Genomic DNA, 21,292 nt, shown 5'->3' with positions numbered 1-21,292 from the left:
AGTGCTTGTACCATATGGGAAGTCCCTAGGATAATAGTCATGGTTTCTTCCCATCTTATTAGCTTACTGTTCTCCTTCCTTTTCCCCCTGCCGCTTCTCGCTTTCTCTACTCGAATGGTTCTGGAAGCTACTAAAAAGTTTAAATGGCCTATGTGAAAATATGTCACTGTCCCATTTTAGCATATATATATATATAACATTTATAATTTATACCCTCCCTACATCCCAGAGGGATATGAGGTGGCTTATGATAAAGAAAAAAACCCACATGTCCAATAGTACTGTTAAAAATAGTCAGAAAGGGAAATCAGAAACCACTTAAAGGAATCTGTAACACAACATACTTACCCAACATAAGAAGAAAATTCCTATAAAAAGTGAAAGAACATCATCTTTTAATTATGCAATGGCTTTGCTATTCTAGATTAGTAGTGAAAGAAGACTGTAATTGTGGTCTGAAAGTATTTTTGTGTAGTAACAAAATTACTGACATTATTTCTTACTTTTTCCCCCTAGAAATTTTTGTTCTAAAAGAGAACTGAAGGGGGTTTTGTTAGTCTCCAATTACTGTTGTTAGCCTCTTTAGTCTGACTTTCCCCAAATTTACTACCAACAGCTACCATTTATTGATCACCTGTCATGTACCAGACATTCAGCTAGGGATTGGAGAAGCGTTATCTCATTTAGTTCTCATCACTGGGCTGCGAGATAGATGGTATTACTCTGTGTTAGAGATGAGGAGGGAAGAGAGTCTGAGAAAGTAATTGGATCAGAATCACATAGGCAGTAAGTGGTAGCATGAGGGTTTGAATCCAGATCTTTCTGAATACTAAGTCCATTCTATTTCTATTACTCTGTGATGCTTCTTGTTAAAGAAATGTATTGGAAAAGTTAGTCATTAAACCTCCTAATACTTAACCTCCTTTCCCAGTTTTTGCTCAGTGCATGGTTTCCTAATTTGGGGTTCAAGGATATGCTTAAAATGGTATGCTGATTTGTATGTGTGTATGCATGTAGAAGATTAAGTATTTTTTTCTCATGTCGTAATATTGGGTTGAAGTTCTGAGGTCGGCTTGATTGCCCTACCCTGTGCTTGGAGGAGTCAGGAGAGGGGGAGAGGCATGACAGCATGAGGGTGAATGAGCAAGTAGTGACCAGCTGTGCCTAACCCTGGTGCTAGCAGTTAGGCAGAAGGGTACTACCATTTATTGAGTCATACACTTTACATGTCTTATCTCATGTGATTCTCACAACAGCCTCTGTGGTGAGTGGTTTTTAGCTCCAATTTATAGATGGTTGAACTGAGGCACAGAGAATCAAGCAAATTTGTCCAAGGTCACACAAGTAGAAAATGGAGTCATCAGCATTCCATTGACCAATGCAAGTTTATCTGACCCTAAACCTCACCATATTTCCTGTATAGCATGTTCTCATTTCTAATAACAATAACGTTTATTGAGTTCCTACTATGTGCCAGGCAGGTTTCTTACCACTTTACTGGATTATGTATTTAATCCCTTCAACATCCTGATAAGCCACAAACTCATTATTTCCGTTTGATAGGTGAGTAAATTGAGGCAGAAAGTTGAAGTAACTTGGCCAGGATCAGAGAGCTAGAGAGTAGCAAGTTGGGAGTAGTCCCTACTCTGAATCTACTTTCTTTCAAAGTGTAGTTTCAAGAAGTTTCTACTGACTAGAGCTACACTCTACTCTGCCCTCTCACCTCCCTTACCTGCACAATGAAAGCACAGGGGTTATTTAGAAAAGAATTTGTTTGCTTTTTTTTAGGTGACTATATTTAAGGAGGAAATACTTTTTTTTGAGGAATTACATACGAATATATTTAATAGTGTAATATTTACTGCTCTAGGCCTGACATCTAGCAGGACTATTTAGATAAGTACTGTTTATGATACTTGGCTATCATGAATGAAATAGTGATAATCTCTGCTTTCTTAGTCATTTTACTAAAGATAACAAAAACTCAACCTTTTAATGACTGGGGTGAAAGAATATCTCTTAACCCCAATCAATTTATCAGTTGAGATTCACCTTACTTCCCGTCCTCACAGTAGCCTGCTGTTAAACCTAGGATTGTGTTGCTTTGTTTTGGTCCGTACATGTCTGACTTAGCAAGCATGATGCGATTCTGAAGTATCTGCCATTTGCCTTTGATTGTGATGAAGCATATTCCCATGAAATGAAGTGACCTTTGCAGCACACAATGCCAGTGCCTTACTCTGCTTCACTCTCCAATATTAAGAGCATGGCAGAGCTTCATGATGTAATTCTTTGGCTTGTATACAGCTTTATTGCAGGAAGGAAACAGAAGTGTTGCGTGCACTGAAATGATAATGATTCAAAACCCATATACCTATTGTTCTTTGCATTTTTTTCTTTCATCCTTTGCTACTGTTTATTTAACAGAACTCCTTTACAACCAAATGAAACTAAAGAATGAAGAAAGCTGGGTTTGACCCAGCTTTGATGGCTTTGGGTAACTTATTTTACCTCTCTGGGCTTCAGTTTCCTCCTCATGAAGATTAGAGATAATATATGATAAGCAACTAGTTCACAGCCTGGCATAGAGCAGATGTTCAATATAGAGAAGCTGCTATTATTATTATTTATAAAATGCAAAGACGATCTTATGATGTAAAAGCTTGAGATTTGTTTTCTTATGGTACTAAAAAGTGTTTCCCGGTGGACTTCTTTGTATTGTTTATGTGCAATCCAAGGAAAACAGAGGAATAGTGTTTGCAATAAGGAAAGATAGCTCTTTGTTCCCTTCAACAGACAAAAGAAGCTTATTATTGTATCAACTACTGACTGTTGCTATTGAGATGGTTTATTTGTATGTGTTTTTTTTTTCTGTTTCTTTCCTAGGGATTTATTTGTGGCTTTTCAATAGCAACAGGTGCAGCAGCAAGACTAGTATCAGGATACGACAGCTATGGAAATATCTGTGGGCAGAAAAATGCAAAGTTGGAAGGAATACCAAACAGTGGCATGGACCATACCCAGCGGAAGTGAGTAGATTGTTGCTGAATGAAGAACACTGAAAACTTTGAAAGGGCCACAGAGCAAATCCTGCTTTTCTTACTGCTTTAAAGATAATATCTTACTGCATGTTATTTTTATGTGATTCCCCTTAGTGTTTTTGATTTTTATTTTAACTGTATACTTGAATCATTCTTGGTTTTTTTGGTCTAGAATACATTCTTCAGGAAACAAAATTAGCTGCCATGTTAAAATGGATTTCCTTGAGGTTTTAATGGATAAAGACTTCATTTGAGAGGATTACTTTTGTACTCTGTTTTCCCATCATCCTTTAGGTTGTACACTAAGTTTTAACCCAGAAAATAACATAATTTTTCCCCTAAGATTATACTTAATGGGAGACAGATAATGGATTTTGAAGCATTAAAGTTATAAAAAACATTTTGTGATGCATCATTTATAAGTACACATCAGTTTGCAATTTTGCAAAAGATACATTTTCTTTGTCAGACTTTAAAATTTGCTTTGGGTTCTCAATATTCGTCTTTTGGATTTTGTGAAATTCCTAACTTAATTGCCTTTCTTCCTCAAAAGAGCTATTATTTTGTTTTTAATGGCAATGGGTAAAATATATTTCATCTAGCATATTTTATGTATGATGCCAATTATTTGTTTGAACTGTATATTTATGCCCCATCAAACTTTATTAGACACTTCAAGTGTTGAACTAGGTCTTAAAAATTAATAAAACTAATTTTAAGGTAACAGGTTCACCAATCTAATTAATGCACTTTATAGGAAAGACTAAGCAGATAACATTTTTTAGATTATAGTACTTTTATAATGTATTTCCCAGGAAGGTAACATGTAAAAACCATATTTATTATTATAGAAGTCTGTTGGTTAAATCTGGATCCCTACTGGGAAGTATAAGATTAATTTGATTATTTTACTAACTTGAAAAAATCCAAATAGTTAATCATTCTCAGAGTTATTCTTTGCATTAATGAAGACAAGATAATGCAGTTCAAGAAAATAAAAATTTAAATAACAACAATGAATATTTGTGTAGCATTCTGTAGTCTATAAGCATATGATACTACCTTGTGGGATAGGTGTAACAGAGACTTAGAGAGGTTGGAGTGACTTTGCCAGCGTCACATGCCTGGAGAGCAGTAGAATATCCAGCTCAGAGTTTTTCTCTTGATATGTATCTGCAGCCCTTGAGAGAAGTGGAAATTGTACTCTCAGTAATTTGGAGGATTGTTTCATTTATTCTACTTTATGATTATCTCATAAAATTAACGCAAATTTTAGGCTATATGTTATTTTTTGTAGCAAGACCACCCATATCTTTTTGTTTGTCAGTTTACTTTTAATTTTTTTCTTTTTTTTGGAGACAAGTTCTTGCTCTGTCTCCCAGGCTAGAGTGCAGTGGTGGCATCATAGCTTAGTGCAACCTCAAACTCCTGGGCTCAAGCAATCCTCCTGCCCCAGGTTCCCTGGTGGCTCGGACTACAGACGTGTGCCACAGCGCCTGGCAAATTTTTCTATTTTTTGTAGAGATGGGGTCAACCATGTTGCTCAGGCTGGTCTTGAACTTTTGGCCTCAAGTGATCCTTCCTCTTCGGCCTCCCGAAGTGCTAAGATTACAGGAGTGAGCCACTGTCCCCAGCCTTATTTACTTTTTATTTTGAAATAATTTTAGACTCATAGAAGTGTGAAAGTAATATGAAGAGTTCCACATTTTTGTAAAGTGGCATCTATACTGTAACAGATTGTTTAACTCTTTAATGTGATTGACATGTACCAAATATAAAATATTACTATTTAGGTAATTGAGGAGATAAGAGCAAAAGGGCTCTCCTCCCTCAGATCCACTGCTCACATGGGGTGAGAATCATTTTTATGGCTCCTTTCATACCTTGCTGATGATGCAAGCATAGTCTCACCAGAAGGTTTGTGTAAATACCACTTTTCACACTTATCCTTGTGGTTCACCTGGTCGGTGGAGCAGATTTCAAATCCTTGAATTATTCTATGTACGTTTTGGCCTCTTGCAAAGAGAGACTGCTTGTTATTCCAAAAAAGTGTTTGCTGTTCCTGAATTCTTAGCATAGTTTAGAGCAATTCATGTATAGAGAAAATAGTTTCCAAGTATAGTTATTCCTTAACTCGTGAAGAATACATGTTTAAAATTTGATTTTGATCTCTACTTTGATCTTATGACCTTTTCAGTGCTAACCCATTTAAATATTTCTGTTTATAAATTTTTTTTAATGAATGGTAGATTTTTGAACATATCTCTTTCAGGTAAGTCTATAATATTGGATTTGAAAAGAGACAAGAAGGCCGCAGTCTTTGTGTTTGTTACCTTTATTGCATCCTTGTCCTTCTCCTGTCAAACGCATTGGTTTCCTTCTTTTATACTCATTTCCTCATACTTCTTTGGCTTCCTTATGAACTCCAGGCCCTTCCATAGCTATAGAGTACTTTTATACCTGTTTTGTCTGCTGTTATCTCAGCTGGACCTTGATCACTTTCTCCCAGTCCTTATCCTCAGACAGTACCTGGTACTTGCTAGAACCTTTATACACATGTGTTGAATAAGTGAACAGATAAGTCCTCTAAAATCTCAAAAACAACTGACTGTTTCTTGCCTTCATGAGTATTGTTTCCTTTATCATAAAAAAAATTCCTCCCATTCTTCATGTAGCTAAATTCTTCATCCTTCCAGCTCTCAGCTGAAACGTCACTTCCCAGAGAGTTCTTTTTGGTCTCACAATTTAAATGCAACATTTAAAAGTACTGTCCTTGCATCCTATAATATGTGTAATTATACATTTATTTTATGATTATTTGTTAAATGTGTGTCTTTCCTAACTGCCATGAGGGAAGAGGTGAAATCTGTTTTACTCACTGCTGTATCCTCAGGGCCTAGCTCAGTGCCTAAGACATAGTAGGCACTCAGTGAAATACTTGTTGAATGGATAAATAAATTTGTTTCCTCAGAATATGTTCTAAGAGTAAAGTACTGAATCTGAGGATTTGACTATTTTTAAATTATTAATGCATATGGCTGAATGGCTTTCCACAAAGACCTTTCCATTTACATTCCCATGAACAGGGTCTGAGATTGCTTTATCTTTGCTAGTATTATTAGTTTTTATTCTTTACTAATTTGTTAGACCAGAAAATGGTATTTTATAGTTTTAATATGCATGTCTTTGATTATTAATGAATGTGAACCTTTTTCCCCTGCGTTTGTTAGCCTCTCATGAAGACTGTTCTGCTAGCAGATCTATTCTTGGTCTTCTTATCTCTAATCTGCTCCATCTTTTATTCTGTGATAGGATTAAGTTCTTTAAAACAGGGTTTTATGTTGTCATTTCCCAGCTCAAGAGGCTTTTTTTAGTATGTTGGCTGTGGTACCAAAGAGGAGCCCCCTCCAGCTCCTGCCAATCCGGGCCTCTCACTATATAAACCCATCTCACCTATTCAGTCTTCTCTCATTGTTCCTCAGTGTGGTCCTATTATAGTCCACGATATTCAATTGATTCGACCTCTGTGCTGTTTCTTATTACCTGCCTGCAAGTCTGAATTCGTGGAACACTTAAGATGGGTCTCATAACTAACCACTTTATGAAATATTTCAAACCTAACCTTATCCCATAGTGATAAGGTTTCTTTACTTTGATTACCTGAACTTTCCTAGCTTGTGTGTGTTATTCAGCCACCTTCAGTTTGCTCTCTAATCATAGTGTGTGTTTCTCATCTGTCTGTATTAATTATCAGTTGCTAGGTAACAATGTACTGTAAACTTAGTGGCTTAAAACGAGACATGTTTATTACCAGTTCCTGTGGGTCAGGAACCAGGACGTGGGTTGCCTAGGTCTTCAGCTCTGGAGTCTCTCCCAAGGCTGCACTGAAGTTATCAGTCTGGGCTGGGGTTTCATCTGAGGCATGACAGGGTCAGGTTCCCCTTCCAAGCTCTTGTGACTGTGGGCAACAAACAGTTCCTTGAGCATTGTTGGACTAAGGGCTTTAGCTCCTTATAAGCTGCCGCCAGAGGCCACCTCAGTGCATGCTACATGGACCGCTCCATGTGGCAACTTACTTCATCAGAACCAACAATGGAAGCATAAGCAGAGGGTCTGCTAGCAAGATGGAACTTACAGTCTTATGTCACGTAATCACAGAAGTTGATATCTGTTACCATTACCATATTCTGCTGGTTAGAAGCAAGTTGCAAGTCCTACCCAAAGGACTTTTAGTATGAATACTAAAAGGCAGTGACAATGGGGGCATGTTAGAGTTTATCTGCCACACTGCCCAACTCTGTCTCCCTGGAACACTGTGTTTTCTGTAACCTCAGATTTGAGCACCCAAGACTTACTAAACTTAATAATGACTTATTTAATTGCAATAATAAAGGAAGGAGGAAAGTCAGGAGAGAAATGGAAGGGGGAACATCTTTGATCTGTTTTAACTAGAATATTTAAGATGCCAAGATGACTATAAGAATTTTATTAGTAGTAAGGAAAAAGCACTATTTTATATTCTTATCATTTTAATTGTATTCTTTTTTCTCCAAGTAATATTTTTGACTTGATATTATATTAAGGATGCCTAGGAAAATGGCAGACAGTATTTTATGAGATACAGGAAAGACCCAACTTCAAATGGATTATGATCCCAAGGTTGATTTTTAAGTTAGTTGCTTGAGGTGTTTAAAACTTTTCTGCATAGAAACAGTGCTATAAATAAGGTTCTGAGGCTAGATCAACTCAGAAAAGTTCATTCATCTTAGAACCATAAAGTGCCAGAGATAAAAGGAATCTTTAGATTATCTAATATGTAACCTCCCTAAAGCATCCCATCAAATATTTGTGAGTGCCAACTAAAGCCCAGGAAGGAGAATGACTTGTTTTATAGCTGAGCTAAGTGGTAATAATACCCTGGAACATGGGTGTAGCTTGTAGCCTTTTCTCTGGTGGTGGGAAGTGAGGTGCTAGTTATATATTTTGAACTCTGATTGGCAATTCCAAAAACATATTTCTTCTGCCACATTTTAGATTGTCTATAATTTTCATATCTATAATATGTAAGTAGCTTTAGAATACATGTATCAATTTTTAGATAGAAAACTATTATTATTCCCACAGAGGAAGCTCCTATCTTCGTATTGATTTGGACAGAGCGGGGGATTCTCCTATTTAGTTCTCAGATACCTCAATTAGTAGATATGGGTATTGTGCAGAGACAAAAGGTTTAGCTTTGTTGGCCTCTGGGGAGAAGATTGGGGTAGGGGTGGGGACGTTGTGCTTCTGCCATAGACATTCCCATGTCCTGGGTGCCTGAGATGGGAGAGAATATGTCAAGGTGGCAGTAGCTCTTAGTAAGCATAGGTGAGGGTGAGGGTAAGTAGGGAACTGCTTTTAATCTTTTGATAGCATCATTATATCATTATTAGAACTCTGTCCTCCATTCTACAAATAATCCTAACACAGAACTTAATGTCCACTTTCTTTGTTACTCTAAGAAGTTTTCCTAGTATATATCACCTATCAATATCGATTTTTCTATTGAAAAGATTCTAAAAATACATTTTTATGCAGATCTAATTTTCTTCCTTATTGTTTTGCCTTTCCTCTAAGGAAGCCATTTAAAGCCTCAATCACTAATAAAGGCCCCGTGGCCCTAAAATGCCTCTCAAATTTCAGATAATCTGTGTGAATAGGATGTAAAGGAACTAGAGGACTGAGGAGGGTAATGGCATCCATGTATGAGTCAGATCAGTAGCAGGTGCATTTGAGTTGAGACCTTTTTCAATTTCCTGCGTAACCTGTAGCAGGGTACCTAGTGAAACAGAATCACGGTGTGATTTTAATTCACTTTTCTTCTTGTTCCCCAGAAGCCCACAGCTTGGAATGTTTGTGCTGAAAGGGCCCTTGAGGTCATTGAGCTCCTTCATTTCTACAGGTGAAGAAACTGAGTCTAGGAAACATGAGCGACTTGACAAAGACAGTAGCAGACCAGCCCTCAACTCTCACACTCCGTCTAATGCTCCTTGCATTATATACTATGCTGTCTCTGGGAGCTAGTCAGTGATTCCAGTTTCCCGAACCCTTTTTGTTTTTGGGGTTTCGCCCTCCCAACATTTAAAGATGAAAGAAACTTTTATAGCAGAACATAGAAGGGGCAGGTTATATAAATTAATAAAAGTTATAACTAAAGAAACTTTCAAAGGAACCAGAGCATTTACACCATCAATGAAGGCTTCGAATAATCTGAAGGCGATCTTGTCTTTGCTTTCTCTGTAAGGTAAAAAGTATGAATTGTGATGATGAACTGCATGATTCTCATTTCATATTTGGATATTTTTACCATGTGTATGTTTTAAATATTTACTTAAAAAATACTTAGCTTCCAACTGGTAATGTTAATTTTTTTAATAAGATAATTGTTTATTTAGTAGACATTAGTCTTAGATAAACTCTCCATTTTTATAATCTCTGCATGGAGATTATAAAATAGGACTTTATAGGATTTCTATATTTACTCCTAATCTTCTATAGGAGATTATAGAATAGCACTTTAGTGGCCACTGATTACCTTCTTTAAAGCTTAGAGTTCTGTAAGTTTAGTGTGTCTGGTTCAGTCTACCCCATGATTGCTAATGAGCTTATTAATTTATGAAAAGGATTTTTTAAGGGGTCGTACTAATATGAACAGTATGTTCAGTCTTTAAACAATTGTCAAGCTTTCTAGGCTTATACTATACCACATAACTGTCTATGTTGGGAAGAACATTTTTCTTTAATCAGTCAATGTGTAAAGAAAAAGAACTGGAAAAATACAGATTAAAATTCGCGAAAATACAGTTGACCCTTGAGCAACATTGGTTTGAACTGCATGGGTCCACTTATTTGCAGCTTTTCCTTGCCTTTGCCACCCCTGAGACAGAAAGACCAACCCCTACTCTTCTCCCTCCTCCACAGCTTATTCAGCATGAAGACTTTTATGATGATCCACTTCCACTTAAGGAATACTAAATATATTTTCTCTTCCTTATGATTTTTTAAATAACATTTTCTTATCTCTAGCTTACTTTATTGTAAAAATACAGTATATAGCCAGGCACCGTTCTGTAAACAACAAAGTTCTGTAAATCAGAAGTCTGTGGACAGCATGGCTTAGCTGGTTCTCTGCTCCAGGTTTCACAAGGCCAAAATCAAAAGTGTTGGCCGGGCTGCAGTCTTTTCTTGAAGCTCTAGGGAATAGATCCTCTTCTAAGCTCATTCAGGCTGTTGACAGAATTCAGTTCCATGTGACTGTAGGACTGAGGTCCTGTTTCCTTGCTGGCTATAGATTCTCAGCTTCTAGAAGTAGCCTGTATATTCTATAGCATGTATTCTATGGCTCATGACTCCTTTTCTCCAACAACTTTGGGTCAGATCCTTCTCATTCTTGAATCTGTCTGATCACCCCTTCTTTGGGGCAGCATCTTGGCTTCAGGTTGTACAGCTGGGTTGAAGACTCTCAAGCCAATGATGGGGGGCTCAGAGACAGGGTAATTTTAGGTAAAATTTTAGACCTCTAGTTAGGCAGGTTGGAAGTACAGGGCAGTGTCTGCATTCTATCAGGGTAAAGTCAAATAAATCAGGTCTCTGGAAGGAAGGTATACACAATGGCTATTGGAGGGAAGCTGGTGAATGGATGAACATATGGGTTTGGGGGTTGAGAGGTAGCTCCAAGAGCCCATCTTCTAGTGAGGATGGGATTCTGATTAGAATGCCAACCTTAGTTCTAGTTAGCTGAGGAATGGTGTGGGCTGAGTCTGTAGGTTAGAATTCTTGTAGGTCAAGCTAAAGCTGGGTGAAGACTAGCACACACAGGAAGGAGCTTTTGACATTGTCTTGTGGAGTTGTGGAAGCTTGGAAGAGGAGAGGTAGTACGTTTAGCCATTGTGCTCTATCCACCTGTTACTGAGGTACTCTTCAGAGTAGCCCATTAGATCACCTGCTTGTTTCCACACTTAGGGATAAGTTTGAACAAATGGAGACACTCTAAGCCTTTGACGATTTTGGCTTTTCTTTGAGGGAAAGCACTCCCCTCTCTGTCTCCTGTCAAATACTCTCTGATTCCAACATTAACCTACCACCTCTACTAGTTTAGCTTGACATGAAAAAGAGCAGCCTAGATAGATAGCTCACTTGAACTTGCATTTGTGAACTTATTTTCCCGCAAATTTACAAGCATTTGGAAATAGTAACGTTTATGATATTCTAAACAGAAACTTATTGTATTATTTATACAATCTTTTCCTAAACTTTCATTTTCTCTCATGGAGAATATTAATTGTAAGAATGATAGCTAAGTTTTCAGAAGATAAATTTATGGAGGTATCTTTGGAACAGCACTTTTTGTCATATTTTGTAACCATGCTACTATTTAGCCTGAATTTTTTTAACTCTTTACAAAAGTAACATCTTTATTGCTGGCGTAATTCTACCTCTAGGATATACTTGTTATGGATAATACTGCTAGCAATTTGAGAGAAGAGATCGAGCTACTTACCCTAGAATATGTAGGTGTTGAAAGTCAAAATGTTTTGCAGATTCTAAATAGGGAAGTGAAAGGTCACTTAGCAGAACTAAATAGCATGTACACAGCTAGGCAAGGATGGGGATGATTGGTTTTTCTGTGTTGTTTGACTAGGTGTGTATACTTGCCATGTCTAAGTTAAATAGCTGATACACATGCCTAATTCAGAGTCTCACTACTTGGATTGATTCCAAATTATCCTGGCACCTGTAAAGATTTTAAAAAGTCTTTGTCATTGTACGTGAGCTTGTAGATAATCACCTTTGTAATATACTTTAGGTAATTATTAACCACTTCAACTATAAATTTTATAGTCATTGGTTTGCCACCTATTTATGTTTATGCAGGTGTGAGAGTTGAGAGCAACTGAGAAGTTAGAGGGCACACAGTCCACACACGACCACCCTTACTTCTGACTCCTGTTGCACGTTTAAGGGTCTGTAAGATAAATTTAAGGTCAATAATTTGTCAGAAAGACTCACAGCACTCACTGAAAGCTGTTATACTCATGATTATGGCTTACTTCAGGGAAAAGATACAGATTAAAACCAGCCAACAAAAGGAGTGCGTAAGGCAGAGCTTCCATTGTTCTCGCCCACAGAGAGTGGAGTGACATGGAGTCAGAGCACTTTCCTGGCATTGATGTGTGAAAATACACAGAGGGTGTGACCAACCAGGGAAACTCATTTGAGCCTCCGTGTTCAGAATTTTTATTGGGACTCCATTATGTGGCTGACTCAGTCTCCAGTTTCCAGCTCCTCTGGTCAAGCTGATAGCATGTGATCCAAAACTCCCAATCTACAGGATATTGCTGATCTTTCTAAATACTATCTGGTGTGGCCCGTCCCCTTCCTAAATCACATCATTAGACTATCTGCTGTGACCCAAGACCTCCAGGTAAATAAAGACACTCCTGTAATAAGGCTTAGAAATTAAAAATTAACTCCCAGAAGTCAAGGGCAAAGTCCATTTCTCTTTCTGAATAAGGTTAAATTCTTAGCTACACACTGGGACTCTTTTAGATTAAGTTGGATTTTGTAAAGTCCATTTTCAAGAAGAAATTTAAAATGTTTTATTTTTATAATTTTATTGAGGTATAACTTACATATAATAAAATTTACCCATTTCTAGTGTAGTTTGAATTTTGGTAACTGTATACAGTCATGTCCCCTCTACCACAATCCTCACTTCTTTCACCCCAGAAAATTACTGTGTGCCCCTTTGTAGTTAGTTCTTGCCCCTATCCTCGTCCCCAGGCAACCACTAACCTGCTTTTTGTCAGTATAGTTTTGCTTTTTTCTAGACTGTCGTATACATAGAATCATACAGTATTTAGTGTTTTGTGTCTGCCTTTTATTTACATAGCATAATAATGTTACAAAGATTCATCCATGTTGGTAAATATACCAGTAGTTTGTTCCTTTTAAATTACTAAGTATTCCATTGTGTGGATACACCACATTTTGTTTATCTGTTCATCATTTTTTTGATATTTGGATTATTTTTATGTCTAAATTTTTTTTACTATTGAGAATAATACTGCTTTGAAAATCTGCATATATGATCATTTGTGGACACATATTTCATTACTCTTGCATAGATACCTGGGATTGGGATTGCTAACTAGTAATGTGATAAGGACATGTTCAACTATATAAAAAATTGTCAACCTGTTTTCCAAAGTGGTTGCACCATTTTGTATTTCCGCTAGGAAAGTAGGAGGGATACAGTTGCTCTACCTCCTCAGTAACATTTCATATTGTCAGTCTTCTTCTTTTAGCTATTCTAGTGGTGTCTAGTGGTATCTTATTGTGGTTTTAATTTTCATATTTCTAATAACTAATGGTGTTTAGCATCCTTTTAAGTGCTGGTTGATCTATCCTGTGAAGTATTCTTATCCTACCTTTTGCACATTTTTAACAAATTGGTTTATGTTATATGAGTTCTTTATATAATCTGGACATAAGACCTTTGCCAGGTATGTTTTGTAAACACTTTTTCCTATCTGTGGTTTGCCTTTTTGTTTTGTTTTATTTTTTGAGACAGAGTCTCACTCTGTCGCCTCGGGTAGTGATGTCATCATAGTTCACTGCAACCTCAAACTCCTGGGCTCAGGCAATCCTCCTGCTTCAGCCTCCCGAGTAGCTGGGACTACAGGAGAACACCACCACACCCGGCTAGTTTTCTCTATTTTTAATAGAGACAGGGTCTCGCTCTTGCTCAGGCTGGTCCAGAACTCCTGAGCTCAAGTGGTCCTCCTGCCTCAGCTTCCCAGAGTGCTAGGATGATAGGTGTGAGCCACCGTGCCCGGCCTGACTTTTTGTTTTCTTAATGGCATCTTTTCCTGAGCAAAAATATTTAATTTTGATTAAGTCTGATTTACCCATTTTTATTAACAGGTCATGCTTTTTGTGTTCTAAGAAACACTCCTTACTCCAAGATCACAAAGATTTTTTTTTTCTATTCTTCTAGAAGTGTTTTATTTAGCTCTTATGTTCAAAGCTACTATCCATTTAGATTTAATTTCTGTGTATGGTATGATGAAAAGGTCAACGTTTATCTTTTTTCCTCTATATAACAATATAGGTATTCCAGGAGCACTTATTGGCACCTTTGTCAAAAATAGATTTTAAGTTTGCGGGCATGAAAGGAGGCTGGTGGAATTTCTAGTAGTGGCAGCTACCAGTATTATGGAAAAATAGAAAGAGTTTACCTCAAATTAAACAAATAAGGATATCACCTTTTTTATAGTATTGTTCAAAATAATTAGTTGCAACAAATCATATAAAAGAGATAAATGGAATATGTGTAGGTTTTTAGAAAGAAAAATAATACTATTTGCCAATGACAAGGGGCTATAACCTGGAATGCTTAGGAGACCCAACAAAAATATATCTTGAAATGAGGTGCTTAAATTATGGGTTATAAAACATACGTCTAACTACATTCAGTCATTTGTTTTAGTAATACACAGAAAATATAATGAAAAAGATAATATTTCTTTTATTAAAAAATAAGATCTAACAAGATTTATATATAGCCAAATACAGAGAATTACAGTACTTTAATAGAAGGAAAAGAAAACAAATAAGAGAAATATAGTCTACTCCTAGTTGAATAGTCTTAATATAATAAAGATGACAATACTAATGAAGGTAATTTATAGATTTAATACAGTACCAGTTAAGATCCCAATAGGATGTAGAATTGAACTTGACTGATAGCATAAATCACGGAGTAAAGGAGAAGGCAGGAATTTCGGGGGGGGTTAAAAATTATTCTCATGCATAAAATAATTTGAGAGGATTAGAATTAGGTGCATATATTGTAAGACAGTGAAATGGGATGGAAGATCTGGAGCCACACAATGGAAGTACAGAACAGATTAAACCAAACATGTAGGCTAAGGTAGTTACTAAAGTTAAGCACCAAATTAGCTGTGAACTTTGGCAGTTAGTGTTCTGGCCAAACAAAATGTGGGAGCGAGGGGCTACTCACTGAGTAAAGACTGTATATCTATAGTTGTCATTGTCTGTTTAATAAATTGTGTAGCATAGACGAGAACAAAAGGAGTTGCCATTCTGGACCAAACCCCGTTCTAAAGTACATTAACAGAACTACCTGAATGTCGATTAATGACAGGGATGGAAACAAAATAGAAATAGCAGAAATGAACTGATAGTGGCTTCATATATGAGAAACCAAGTGAAATAAAAACTATGAAAGCAATCACTGTTTAACAAAAACATTGGATTGAATGATAATATGAAAAAAGCTACATTTAGATCTATTTTAATCTTATGCCATGCAAAATAAATTCCAGATGAATTAAGTATTTAAAAATAAATACTAGTAAAGAGGAGATAATTTAAAGAAATTAAGTAGTACCCAGGTGGGCATGTTTGATTATCAAAAAATTTGATTCTATGATGTTAAAATAAGAGCAATACAATGGGAACAGTATTTGTAGTTTTTCTATGATAAGTAAGATTTTTCATGTAATTGAGGGTGTATCTATAAGGATAGATCCAGTAGACAGGTAACCAAAGGACAGTTGACACTGTTGAAAATAACAACACTGTTTGGCCTGAAGATCTTCATTTGTAAAATGAAAATAATAGTAGTACCTACTGCCTAGGGTGTTTTAGAGGAATAAATATGATAAACGATGTATCCTCCTTAGCACAGTGCCTGGTACCATGAATGTTAACTGCTATTTATTATAATCATCTTCATTATCATTTTCCAAAGCAAGCTTCACAGTTACTTGTCAAAGCTTCTTCTCTTTTTAACCCAGATGGGGAAAACACCACTATTTTAAGCAACTTTATGTAGTTTACAAAGCACTTTCACGTATTCTGTCTCATTGATTCTCTAGTCCTGGGAGCTGTTCAAATTTTTTCTCAGTGGAGGCTTTCAGGGCTCACTCTTCCATAGACACAGCTTGGTCTTTGTCATCATCCTTAATTGCTCCACCTATAAAATCAATTCAAACTAATTCAAGAATTCCCCACTCTGACCATGGGCATCTCTCCTTCCATCTTGCATGTTCTTTTTTGCCTGCTACACTCCTTCTTCCTGCCTCTCCTGTATTTTCTCCTAAGTGCTCTTTTTTTTCTATACTTTCATCGTTGTTTTTTCTTGTAATATAATTTTTTCATAATGTGACAATATCTAGTATCTGTCTCTGCCTCACTATATCTTTCTCACTGATTTAAAAGAATTTGTGATGATGAGCAAAGGATTTGAATGGGAATATCTCCAAAGCAGATGTATGAATGGCTAATAGGCACAGCCCAGCATCATTAGCCATCAAGGAAATGCAAATCAAAACCAAAATGAGTTACCACTTCACATCCACTAGAATAGTTATAATAAAAAAGACAAGTTTTTGGTGAGGATGTAGAGAAATTATTAATAGACCTCTCATGCACTGCTAGTGGGAATGTAAAATGGTTCAGCCACTCTGGTAAATACTCTGGCAGTTCCTCAAAAAAAATTTTTTTTTTTTTTTTAAGAGACAGGGTTTTACTGTGTTGCCCAGTCTGGAGTACAGTAGTGGTCATAGCTCACTGCAACTTCAAACCCTTGGGCTCAAGCATTTCTCCCACCTCTACCTCCCAAGTAGCTAGGACTAGAGGTGTGTACTACCACACCAGGCCTTAAAATATTAAACATAGAGTTACCATGTGACCCACTCCTTGGTATCTACTTAAGAGAAATAAAAACACATGCCCACACAAAGACTTGTACATGAATGTTTATAGCAACATTATTCATAACAGACAACACTACAAATGTGCATCTTCTGATGACTGGATAGACAAAATATGGTATATCCATACAATGGAGTATTACTAAGCCATAAAAAGGGATGAAGTACTGATATATGCTACGGCATGGATGAACCTTGAAAGCATTATACTAAGTAAAAGAACCCTGCCACAAAAAACTACATATTGCATAATTCCATTTATATGAAATGTCCAGAATAGGCAAATCTATAGAGACAGAAAATAGATTAGTGGTTAACTTGGCCTGGGGGGTAGGGGACAGAAAAGGATGGTATATTAGTCTATTTTATGTTAACCTATAACAGAATACCTGAAACTGGGTAATTTATAAAGAAAAGGGATTTATTTCTTACAGTTATAGAGGCTGAGAAGTCCAAGGTGGAGGGTCTGTGCACAGTCCCAAGGCCGTCAGGTATCACATGGCCAGGGGGCTGAGCATGCGAATATGCTAACTCAAGTCTCTCTTCTTCTTTTTTCTTTTTTTTTTGACAGAGTCTCACTCTGTTGCCTGAGCTAGAGTGCTGTGGCGTCAGCCTAGTTCACAGCAACCTCAAACTCCTGGGCTCAAGCAATCCTCCTGCCTCAGCCTCCCGAGTAGCTGGGACTACAGGCATGTGCCACCATGCCCGGCTAATTTTTTCTATATATTTTTTAGCTTTCCAAATCATTTCTTTCTATTTTTAGTAGAGACGGGGTGGGGAGGGGGAGTGTGGTCTTGCTCTTGCTCAGGCAGAGTGCTAGGATTACAGGCATGAGCCACCACGCCTGGCCTCTCTTCTTATAAAGCTACCATTTCTCCATGATAACCCATTAGCCCATTAATCTATTAACCCATTAAGCCATTAATCTGTTCATGAGGGCTCCCACATGATCCAGTTACCTCTTAAAGACTCCACCTCTCAATACTGCCACACTGGGAATTAAATTTCAACATGAATTTTGGACGGGACAGATACTCAAACCATAGCAGATGGAGAGTGACTGCTAATGAATATGAGGTTTTCTTTTTGGGGCTACAGAGATGTTCTAAAATTAGATTGTAGTAATGGATGAACAACTCAGTCAAATATACTTAAAAACATTAAATCTCAAAGTTTACACAAGTAAATTTTATGCTATGTTAATTATATCTCAATAAAGCTATTAACCTAAAAAGAAAATGAAATCTCTGGTCATTGGCTCATGGCACATATTATTTATCTGTATTAGTGCTGGAACAAGTTGATTTTGAGAATATACCCTCTGATTATGTAGTATTGACAATGAAATTGGATTTAGGGATGTTCTTCCAATTAACTGAACTAAGCAGAAAACTTTTTCATGTAAATCTTGTGAAATGTTTTTTAAAGATCTTTCGATTCACTTTCTTGCCTCAGTTTAGTAGAAGGAACACAATTTGCTGTCAGTGGCTCTTGGTTTCCATTCTGGCAGTTATTTTTCCTTCTATAGTATGTGGGAGGAAGCAGACATTGTAGCTCAACAGAATTTTTCCTCCTGTGATTTTCCACTTCCATGCCTTTGTTTTGCAATGCTAGTTATCTCTTTTCGCTCTTTTTTCGTCTTATTTACCCTTAGTTTTAATCTCTTTGGAGGCCTTTGACAGTCAGTTCAAAACTAGGAAGTTTGAAGTCTGTCTTCAGAAAAATGCACATGGATTTGCACAACAAATTTTGCTTACAATTTCAGGAGGGTCATAGATTTCACCCAAGTTAAGAACCTTAACTCCATACACTGACTTTGGTGATCTCGTACTCATAGGGGTAAGTTACCATTTATATGCTAATAATTCCAAAAGCTCTATGTCTCCTGTCCAGATTTCTTTGCTAGAACCCTACAGCTGTCTGGGTCCACTTAAATACTCTAATAGCACCTCAAACTCAATTTTTCTAAAGTTGGAATATCCTCTTTATCTTTCCATAATGCTATGCTCCTCCCAACTCCCCTATCTTACTGAGTAGAGTGGGATTCCAAACCAGAATGCCCTAGCCACCTCTGTCTAAATCAGATGCTGGGCATCAGCCTTAATTTTTTCCTTTTTCTCCGTATATAATCAGACATCAAGTTTTCTTCCTTGTGCCTAAGTACTTTTGAAATCTCCGTTTCATCCCTATTCCCACTCTAGTCCAAGTTATCATTTCTAGATAGAAATTAAGTAGCTTCCTGACCAGTCTTTTTGCTTTTTCTCTTGCTCACTTCTAATTCATTCTACACATTGCAGCTGGTGAACTCCCAAGGCTTCCCAGTGATGAGCTCCAAGTTTTCTAGCATCTTCATCAAGGCCCTGCGGGATCTAGCTCCAGCTTAGCTGTCCAGCCATCTGTCTCATTCATCACAGTCCATAACCAACCATCCTGACCGTCTTCATTTTCTCACCTGTGCCATGCTCTTTCACCTTTATGCCTTTGTGTACTCTGTTCCCTCCCTGCTCCCACCCCCTTTCCTCCACACCTGGCTAACTCTCACTCATTCTTTAGGTATCCCTTCCTCTGGACGCCTACCCTGATCCCCATTCATGGGGCCCGTTTGACACCTTCTCTGCAATCCTCTTTTCCCTGCCATCACACTTACACACTGGTTGTTAACTGTCCCCCTAGCCTCTGGATTGTGAACACTGAGAAGGGAGACACGTATTTGTGTGGTCTTATTTATTACTGTATCTCTAGTACTTACTTAGTTCTGTACCTGGCAGAGGAAGTATTTAATAAATTTCTTTTGAATGAATGAGAGTATTTCTCTCTCCCTGAAATATCTTCTTCCCTACCTTCCCTCCACTGTGGCCCCACTTGGCAAAATCTTACACAATTACCATCTATTTATTCATTCAGTAAATAATTATGGAGCTCCTTCCTTGTTCCAGGCATTATTTTAGGCACTAAGCATATAGTGATGAATTAAACACTTATGTATCGCTGCCCTCTTAGACCTGATATTCTACTGGCAGAAGCAAATAATAAACAGATATATAAGTCAAATATGTAGGGTGGTAGCAAATGTAAGTGCTAAGGAGGAAGAAATAAATCAGGAAAGAAAAAGGCACATCAGAATAGAGCGTTGGCATTTTAGACAGTGTGGCCAGTGAAAGCTTCACTGAGAAAGTGACTTTGGAGTGAAGACTTGAAAGGAGCAAGGGAGCTAGCTCTGTTGCTATCTAGAGGGGGAACATTCCAGGCAGATAGGCCATGCAAAGGCCCAGATTGCTCGAGGAACAGAAAGGAGACCAGTGGGAAGAGACCCGGGGAGGTGAGGTCAGAGAGATAAATGTTCTCCCTGTATTCCTGTGTTAATCCGATCCTGGGCTTCCTCCGCACTTTTAAGTTGACTGTGAAAGTTTCTCTTAGCAGTTGTCTGTAAATCAAGGGCTACAGAAGTGCTGGAGGTTGTGGTGTGATGAGAGTTCGGTTGCCTCTTTGGGGGTTGGTGAGGCGTGTCCTTGGGTTTTATTTTTAATAAGTGGTACCTCTTTCTCAGGAGATTTTTGCTTCTTCCTCATTAGAATTGGGAAACAGTGGGAAAGTGGCACACCCCTGTCCTAAGTCTCATGGGTTGGGTTTCCCACAGCTCACCTCAGTTCATTCCTTCTGTTCTCTGTCTGTTCCGTGCAGTATGGGGGGGCGTTGTGAACATGGTGCATCTCTCTCAGCCTCTAGCTAGAGCTACAGCCTTGAAGACAAATACTGCTCTCAACTTGTGTCTCTCTCCCCTTAGCTCTGTTCCAGAAAGTTGGGGGCCAGTGAAGATTTAGTTAATTATGTATTGCAGTCAGTTGAGTAAGCTTAGTTTGGGTTTCACCAACTGTGGCGTGCTGGCCCCATAACTCTGCCTTTAGAGAATACAGCTCTTCTCGGGGCATTTGGGTCCCTGCCTGGCTGAGATGACTGGACTTGCCTTGCTGCCACCCCCACCCCCGCCGGAAATGAGAGGCAGAATTCCTGGGCAGAATTCCCCTGTGGTTGGAGTACAGACCCGCAAGGCTCTCTGTAGCCTGTGTTTAGCAATAACAGAAGCCTCTGCTAGGCTGTCGTGTTTTTCCGTTTGGTGTAATTTACTCACGGCAACACACTCCGTGGAAAGGGGCTATAAATTGTAAATTGATATGAGGTAATAATTGGAAAAATGATCGGACTCCATTTTTATTCCCCTCTGGGGAAGACACGTGTCAGGAATCACTAAAGCAGAAGGCTACGGAGGGATTTTTCCAGCCAGCTTTCCAGCTTTAGTGCTGCAGCGCTTCCATCCTGATTAGAGAGGAGAGAAGCCAAATTCAGCAGGAGGCGGCCAGCAGACCTAGTATCTACTTGCCACCTTTCGCTCCAAAAAGCCTTGTTGCAGAGAGTTGCCATGGCAGCAGGAGGCAATTTAATGGCAAAGGCTCATCTCTGGAACAGCGCTGC

General features: G+C 37.9%; 1 protein-coding gene across 6 annotated transcripts in view; it reads left to right on the top strand.

Annotated features, from left to right (window-relative positions):
* Positions 1–21,292, top strand: part of SLC44A1 (solute carrier family 44 member 1) — a 164,522-nt gene that overhangs the window by 52,813 nt on the left and 90,417 nt on the right. For all 6 annotated transcript variants that reach the window (XR_006737863.1, XM_045563114.1, XM_045563111.1 and 3 more), the window contains exon 3: positions 2,887–3,029. Coding sequence is in view for 5 of the 6 variants with exons in the window: in XM_045563114.1 (XP_045419070.1) it covers positions 2,887–3,029 (143 nt within the window). In the remaining variant the exon portion in view is untranslated. The remainder of the gene's footprint in view (positions 1–2,886; positions 3,030–21,292) is intronic.

The sequence above is a fragment of the Lemur catta genome, chromosome 10, assembly GCF_020740605.2.
Source record: "Lemur catta isolate mLemCat1 chromosome 10, mLemCat1.pri, whole genome shotgun sequence".
NCBI lineage: Eukaryota > Metazoa > Chordata > Mammalia > Primates > Lemuridae > Lemur > Lemur catta.
The sequence above is the reverse complement of the archived record's forward strand: the minus strand, read 5'-3'. Positions and strand labels throughout refer to the sequence as shown.